Source organism: Setaria italica, chromosome II (assembly GCF_000263155.2).
Source record: "Setaria italica strain Yugu1 chromosome II, Setaria_italica_v2.0, whole genome shotgun sequence".
Taxonomy (NCBI): domain Eukaryota; kingdom Viridiplantae; phylum Streptophyta; class Magnoliopsida; order Poales; family Poaceae; genus Setaria; species Setaria italica.
In genome coordinates, this window is record NC_028451.1 from 14,076,883 (window position 1) to 14,085,303 (window position 8,421).

Consider the following 8,421-nt stretch of genomic DNA (forward strand, 5'->3'; position numbering starts at 1 on the left):
ACCTTTGCCTGCCGGTTTTTACCCGACTCACACCAAGAATCCTAATCACGAAATCCCATACACATGCAAGCATTGCACATAGCATATATAAGTAGTATGGTAGTAGGTCACACAAGGACTCAGGGCATAAAATAGGCTATGCATGGTTCTTCATCATAATATGAGTAGATAAAGCACTAGCATTCTAATAGCAATGCCTAATGGGGATTCAAATCGAATGGGCATGAACTTGAGTAGTCTTCTTCCTCGTAGTGGTCCTCATACGGCTCTAGCTCTAGGTTCAGCTCCGAGTCTTCGACAGCTCCTAATTACACAATTATCATAAATACTAGGGGTCTAATTCCAAAGAAGAACCAAAAGAGATCCAAAGAAGACCCAAATATGAACAAGGTCTAGTCTATCGTGTTCTTCATGATTTTGAAAAAATTATGAAACCAGTTTCATAATTTTTAGAGTTAAGATGAATTAGTTTTGAATTTTTGAAGTTTAAATCAATTTCTGGATTTTTAAATAATTTGTGAAAATAGGAAAAATCACGGGTGCGGCACGTGGCAACACCAGAGTGTGCCACGCGTCTTGCTGATGTCATTAGTGGGCCCTGATGACATCAGCGTTGACCCGGTCAATGGGTCAATGGTTAGTGGGCCCCACGTACTGACGTGGCACCCTGCTAGCTATAGGGTAGCTATAGGTTAACTTTAGGCCGGCTCTAGGTTAGCTGTTAGTCTTAAGTTGTCGGTGTCAAGAATCATGGGTCAAGACTCCGGCAAGTAAATTTGTTTTTTATTCGCGTAAGGCTCGGATGGTTGCACGAGAGAACACAGGATTTATACTGGTTTGGGCAGGAATAGCCCTACATCCAGTGTGGGAGGCTCCTCGTGTTACTCATGCCAAGTTTGTAATAGGGGTTACAAATGGGCGAGAGAGGGAAGCTGGTCCCAAGTCTCTGTAGGTGTTTTTCCTCTGGTGGTTCGGTTGGTTCATACTTGGGTGAATTCGGGGTTCAGTCTCCCTCCCCCCTTTGCCCTCGGGCCCCCTGGTCTCCTTTTATAGTGCAAGGAGGATATAGGGGTTACAAATGAGCCAAGCATAAGGAAAGTAAAAAGGTAAGCAAGGAAGGCAAAGCACAGGGAGATGGGCCGAGCCACCGGGGTTGCCGCCTTCCCTTCTGATTTCTGTGTCCTGTCAGCATGGCCACCGAGGAGGGGTGGTTGCCGTTGGGTCCCATTGATGACCCAACGGTCGGCCACTGTAGCCGAGCACGTGAGACATGCATGGCAACCGACCACTGTAGCCGTGCGAGTTGATGATGATGACTGGCCACTGTAGCCGTGCACGTCGCGAGCAATGCTGACCACTGTAGCCACGTGTGCTGGCCAAGGGTGCGACCGATGTGCCCTTCTTTCCAGGCCGAGCGGGAAACCGGGTGGCACGCCCTCCTCCGTCAGGTAGCATGGGCAATGAGTGCCCTATGACGGACGTTACCATGGGGGTTGGGACAGTGCAGTCGTGGTAGCAGTGCACTGCCCAACATTCCGGCAGGTCGCATTGAGGAGTGCGGGCACCTCTCGGTGTGTCAGAGCCGTATTCCGAACATGCCGTATTCCGGGGTCAAGCGAGGCGGAACCCTACGGCGAGGGGTCGGGCGCGTGCGATCCCTTGCGCTCGGGGTCGGGCGAGGTGGAACCTTGCAGTGAGGGATGTGGAGCGGTCCTCAGGCGGTCGGGCGTGTCCGACCCTAGGACCATGGGTCGGGCGAGGCGAAGCGGAATATTCCCTGGTCGTGCCAAGTCGGTGGAGGTCACTGTCGCTGGAGGTGGGCCCAGGCCGTTACGACCGTCGAATAAGGAGAATAACAAAGTCGTTAATATTTCCCCCCGACATAAGTGTCAGCTATAGCTAGCTATACAATAGGCTGCATCAGCATCCACGTGGAGACTACAAGCAATCTACAGGCATCTACAGGCTGACAGTAAGGATGACGTGGTGTGCCACGTGGCGGGTGATGTGGCTAGCCCCATCTACGGGATTCATTGCAGCTCGTGTGGCCATGCCCATGTGTGGCTCTTCGTGTGGCTCCCTCCCCAGTGGCTGACGGTGTGCACGCCAAGGGCCTGTTCGCTTCAGCTTATAAGCCGGCTGAAAAGCTGAAACGGCTGATTTGTTGTGAGAGGAAAACACTGTTCGGTGGCTGATAAGCCGGCTGAATAAGCTGAAGCGAACAGGGCGCAAGTGCTCGGCGGTTTGCCGCAGTGGCATCCCGCGGTGGCGGCGCACGGCTAGCAATGCTGGCTCCAGCGTCCGGCAGCGCAAGGCGGCAGTTGGGCTCGGTGGGCACGGCGGAGACTACAAAACGACCTAAAAGCCTAGCCTTTGGCCCTATGGCGGCCATACGCACACACGTGGGCCAAGGCTCAACCATAGCCACCGCGGCGACGGTGGTGGTGCCAGTGTGCAGCGGCGAGGCGACGATGAGCTCTTGCAGGAGAGCCATGGCTTGAAGGCCGGGTCATAGAGACACGAGGTGGCGGCAAGCAGTGGCGTGCGGGCATGGGAATGCGTCCCGGCCGCGGCGTGGTGTGCATGCCCGTAGGCGACGTTGCACACGTGTGCGCGGTGACCGCATCCACGGTGTGCGTCCCCCGACAGTGGCGGCATCCTAGGCTATGGCTAGGAGAAGAAAAGGCACGGGGATGACAGTGGGGCTCACTGGCGGCGCAAGGTGACGGTGAGATGGCGTGGACGGCGTGGCAAGGCGGAGCGGTTTGGGGTGTAGCGTGGCGAGGTGGTGTGGTGCGGCGAAGCTCCAGCGCAGACGGTGTCTCCTTCCCGTGGCGGACCTTCTCCCTCTCCCCCTTCTCCTCTGGCTCCGGTACCCCTCTTCCTCTCCTTCTCCTCCAAGACCGGCGGCGGACTGGGGAGAAACCCCACTTGCGGCTCGGACAAGGTGGCAGCCAGTGCAGGTTATTTATGGGCGGCGGCTAGGGTTTGCAGGCGGCGTGGTCGGTGGGGATGGAGGTGATCGGTGTGGCGGCGATCGGGGCTTGCCAGCACAAAAGGTGGTGATGGCACGTAGCGGCGGTGGCGAGGAGCGTGGGTCGCTATCGTGGCTCACGCGTGGCGCGCGTGCGGCGCTCGGGGAAGAAGAATAGTGCCCCCGGGGCGGCTGACGCGTGGGACCAGCGTGGTAGCGACAACGGCGGGCGAACGGGCAAAGCGGGCCAACGCGCAGTGAAGAGGCCCGAAGCGCGGCGTGGGCTGGCCCAATAGGCCTGAGGCCTGGTGGTGCAGGGTGGTGAGGCGGCCCGTAGCGTGGGGAAAGGCCGACGGTTCGTGGGACACACAGATGGTGTGGGCCGGTTGAGGGGTTTCGGCCCAAGGTTGGTTGGGGTAGTTAGGATTTGTTAATTCCAATTCAAATTTTAATTTGGAATTCAAATTAGAACCCACTCAATTTAAAAATCCAATTAAAAATCCAAATGGCACACTAGCATTTATTCAACCTAAGTTTTCAAATTTAATTCAAATTTATTCTAGGAATTTAGGTGAGATTTAATGAAGGCACTCTTATTGTTGGGAAAAATTCACACCATCTCAATAAAATTCTAAAATTCACTTTTTCACACATATTAACATCATGTAAAAATATGGGATGTTATAGCAGATCCAAGTGTATGAACACAAGGATAGCCGAAGCCATGGAGGCATGCCAACCTGAGGTAGGTGCCCAGCCCCTAAGGACGAGGACTGGTGGAGTCACGGAGGCACGCCGACTTGAAATAGGCGCCCAGCCGCCAAGGACAAGGACTGATGGAGCCACGGAGGCACGCCGACCTAAAATAGGCGCCCAGTCCTCGAGGACGAGGACTGGCGGAGTCGCGGAGGCATGCCATTGAAAGCGAAACTGAAAACCTGCGGACTCAGTCCGGCGCGTGCACGGCGCTAATGTAAAACCCGCAAATTCCATCGCTTAGGGTTACATCGTCACACCCTTCAAAATCCCAAGGGGCGCAGATCCATTTTCATTTCCATCTATTACACTCGCGTCGCCGCTGCCACAGTCCACTGAGCACATTGCCACCGCGCCCACGAACCCTAGGCCGCACCGCCGCGATTCCCAATCTGCTCGCGCGCACTTCGCTGCCGCCACTCGAGCCATATACGCATCAAGACCGTAGCGGCCATCAGATCCAAATCTCAAGGCTTAGAAATTGAAGAAATGGTGCAAGCGAACATTCTAGATCCATCCTTGGTCTAGATGAAGTCCGTGATGACTGAGGAGCGCATCCAAGCGTTTGTCGACTGGGGTCTCCTCAGGCCCAAGGCGCTGCTGGACTGGAAGCCAACCGCCAGCCAAGATTTTCCCATGGAGGACAAGATGGAGGCGGTGGTCTTTGCATCATTCTTCAAGCGCGGGTTCAGGATCCCGTGTGGAGGCTTCTTCCGGGGTCTGCTGCATTACTACAAGATTGAGCTGGTACATCTAAATCCCAACTCCATTCTTGACATTGCAGTTTTTATCCATCTGTGCGAGGCATATTTGGGCATCCCCCCGTACTTCGATCTTTGGAGGTACTTGTATCAATTGAAAATTGTGTCAACCAAAGGGAAACAGCAGCGAGTGTTTAGGGGTTGTGGTTTTTCACTGCGGCCGAAGAAAGTGCAAGAGTATTTTGACCTCCAGTTGAAGGAATCAAACAAAGGTTGGCACAAAGAGTGGTTCACAATAGCCAATTAGTAGCCCGAGCTCCTGTTGCGTACTAGATACGGGCCAGTGACCATGCTCGAGTGGTCGAACCAGCTGACCTCGGAGGAGCAGGTGTAGGTGAATCAGTTGTTGGTGAAGATTGCCGACTTGAAGGCGCGTGGTCTAACAGCCAGAGCGGTCAGCATTAATTTCTGTTGGAGACTGACGTAGTTAATAAAAAATAGAGTGCACCCAGTGTATGAGTATACAGGGCCGCAGGACCCGACCTGGGAGGTCCAGCGAAAGGTGCCCAAGGATGAAATTGTGAATCGGGTGTCCAAATTCTTTGGAGGTGTTATCAGAAAGAGGAGCTACCCAAAGGATTATTCTCTGAAGAGGCCGCCGGCCAACCTGGTATGATGTTCACGGCATTGATGTAGCATACTTATTATGTTGTTTTGTTGTTTCTGACAATACTTGTGGATTTGACCAGGACAATGAGTTCACATTCTTTTGCCTAGTGCCGCTTCCTGGAGGGGCTAAGCAACAGCGGCACAAGGTTTGCTCGACCGTTGAGGCCAACGAGCCGCTGGCCGACCTTGAGTGGGAATCTAACTCCTCCATCGGGTCAGACGAGAGCGTGCTAGAAGAGGTCGGCCAGGCTGCAGATGCTACGTCGGTTGGACGTCCGACACGATAGGCTGTGCATAAGCAGCCCGCCTCCAAGTCGCAAAAGCCAAGTTTCAAGAGAAAGAAGATGGCCGACAATAAGGGGAAGGAGACGGAGAAGGTTGCCCCGAGCGCAACCTCCATGGCTAGGTTGGCCAGCGAAGCGGACAAGGAGTCTGACACACCGAGCCCGCCCACAAAGAAGAAAAAGTTCGAGTTCGTTGAGACGACCACGGCCGACGCGGAGCGTGTCAAGGAGGTGTTAAAAGCGAAGATCTATGGGGGGTCCAGTAGGGATGCGTCAGTGCCGCAAACGCGATTGCGCCTCAAATTCTGAGTAAAGAAGAAGAGCACCATGTAAGTGCAATCTGATTATGTTGTCTGCCTTGCTGGTATTATTGCCACCTGTCTTATTTAAATGACTACTTGCATCGACAATACAGGAGTGCCATGCTAGATGATGAGGCTGGTGCGCAGATGACTAGTTGCTCAGCCTAGACCGAGAGGACGAGCGGCTGCACCATTGAACAGCCACCACCTCCAAAGGCTGGGGCAGATAAGGATGGTCGTGCTGGGGAAGCCGTGCCAAATCCAGTGCTGCTAGAAGACACAGTCAGCTTCGGGGCTACGGATGCTACTGTGGTCGACTTCAGGGTCGAGCAAGTGACTGGTGAGGAAGCTAGAGCCGAGCCTCTCCTAGAGGAGTTGCCGGCAAGATCCAGAGGGGACGCTGACGTTGGCGTACAAGGTGAAGAAGATCCGGAGACCTTGAACCTTTTCGGGTTCGACCTTGCTAGGGACGCGTTGCAGGACAAGAAGGATCTTGCCAAGCAGCGGTAGTCATCCTCGGAGATTTCCGAGCTATTAATTTTAAGTGTGTTGACCAACCTAGAGGACTTGTAGCTGATTTCCAATTTCCTTGCCGAGCTCTGATTGTTAAGATGTATGCAGGGTCTGGCCAGGTGTGCTCAGAGGAGGGAGGACGCAATCCACCAAGCTGAGCACTATCGCCTAAAGGTGGAGCGACTCGAGGGCGACCTCAAGAAGGCAAGAGAGGACGCCGCAAAGCATGCCAACCAACTCCTATAGAAATACCTGGACCATGCCTTGGAGAAAGAAGTTCTTACTGCACACTTGAACGGTACGTTGTATTGACCTATTGAATCGATTTTGTCCTTGAAGTCTTGGTGCTGAGATATACTTGTTTGAATGAGCAGATGCCATGGTGAGGGAGCAAAGGCTCAAGCGACACCTCAAGGAGTACGAGAATTCCAATGCGCGCCTTCAGCAAGAGCATGATGTGGCGGTTCATCGTGTGTATGCCATATAGCAGAAGCTGACTTATGAAGCCAATGCGTGCAAGGAAACGAAACTGAGTGCTGGTTAGAGGCTGCTGTGTGTAGTCTTCAGCATGACCAACATGTGATTGCAGGGCTGGAAGTGGAGCTGGAGGATCTTCGCAAGGTGGCCGACTATGTGATGGAAATGGTCCAACAAGAGGCCAACCCAACCGTGCCAATGCCACTGCTCGATCGTCTGAAAGTCGCACCTAGTCGGCTAAAGAAGCTACTAAAGGACACCGCGGTGGAGTGTGTCAAGAATGTCTTGGCGCTGGTGGCAACACACTTCCTGCGGATCCCCTTGGAGCGTGCTGCAACAGGAGTCACAGTGGACTTCAATGCGGATTTACTTCCGGAACTGGTTGACCAATACCATGACGTAGCAGAGAACATTGTCAACGACTAACCTGTACAGTGAAACTCTATGGTGTATTAAACTTTAAGATAGGACATGTGATGTAATGAACTTAATCGTGTGCGGAGAAAAGGAAGCTCCATCCCTCCCTTGGTATATACGACAAGATAACGTGTAGCTGAGGCCTGTAGCCGCCAAGCACCTAGCCTTGCCTGACAGGTGTCCTGCTGAGAGCGGATCTCGAGCTTGTAGGAGGGATGAACGCAAGGTTGTCTAGGTTTCACGAGCTAGAACGCCGACCATACGAGTTATTCATATTGCCTTGAGAGGGGAAGGAGAAGGATGCGAGACCCAGAGGTCGGCGCCTTGGGGAAGGCCCCGAGCTTGAGAGCGAGTGGTCTGTCGAACAGGTCGGACAGTCCCTGAGTGTCAGGAATAGCTCGAACATAGGAACATTAAGGTAGTAGGTACGCAAAGAACCTCAGAGGTTTTATTTATTCAATAAAAAAGAGAAAATAGAGCACATAGCTTTTAGATCTAAGGGTAGAAACACCGTAGATGCTCAATGTTCCACGGATTGGGGATGCCTGAGCCGTCCGCCCATTGGAGTCGATAGGTACCTGGCTGGATGACTTCTTTGATGATGAAGGGGTCCTCCCAGGAAGCGGCTAGCTTGTTCATGTCCTTGGTGGACTAGATCCAGCGAAGCACCAAATCACCATCGTTGAAAGAGCGTTCTCTAACATTCTGATCGTGGTAGCGCTGCTATTGCTGCTCGTGACGTGCATGCTGGATGAGGGCCGCCACGCGATGCTCTTCAAGGCTGTCGATATCGACCCGCCGAGTTGTTTCTGCCTCGCTTCCTCGTAGTACTGGACGCATGGGGCGCCAAAGGCCATGTCGGATGGCAGGATGGCTTCTGAGCTGTACACCATGAAAAAAGGGGTGTTGCCGGTAGCCCAGCTTTTCTAAGTCCGTAGGCCCCAGATGACATAGGGTAGCTCACGTGGCCACTTGGTGGCGTACTTGGACGTGTCGTCGAAGATGCGAAACTTGAGGGACTGGAGGACCATCCCATTTGCATGTTCGACCTGACTGTTGCAGCACGGGTGCGCTACTAAGGAGTAGTACACATTGATGAGGTTGTCCTGGGAGAAGTCCCAGAACTCGGAGCCTGTGAACTGCTTGCCAAGGTCGGTGATGATTTTGTTTGGCACTTCAAAGTGGCGTGTGACTTCCTCCATGAACTGAGTGGCTTTAGCCAACTTGATGCTGATGATAGCCTTGACCTCAATCCACTTGGTGAATTTGTCAACTGCCATGAAGATGTGGGTATAGCCACCCAGACCGGTCTTGAAGAGTCCGACCAT

The 8,421-nt window shown here is 53.3% G+C and overlaps 1 protein-coding gene across 1 annotated transcript; it reads right to left on the bottom strand.

Moving 5' to 3' along the window:
• Nucleotides 1–8,019: 8,019 nt before the first annotated feature.
• On the bottom strand, nucleotides 8,020–8,421 carry LOC106804152. Its single transcript, XM_014804694.1, has one exon. The coding sequence runs from the start codon at nucleotides 8,419–8,421 to the stop codon at nucleotides 8,020–8,022; it is 402 nt and encodes a 133-aa protein (XP_014660180.1).

What these genes read in the sequence shown, in the direction of transcription:
- LOC106804152 (XM_014804694.1), bottom strand. Translation starts at nt 8,421, where the DNA reads ATGGTCGGACTCTTCAAGACCGGTCTGGGTGGCTATACCCACATCTTC.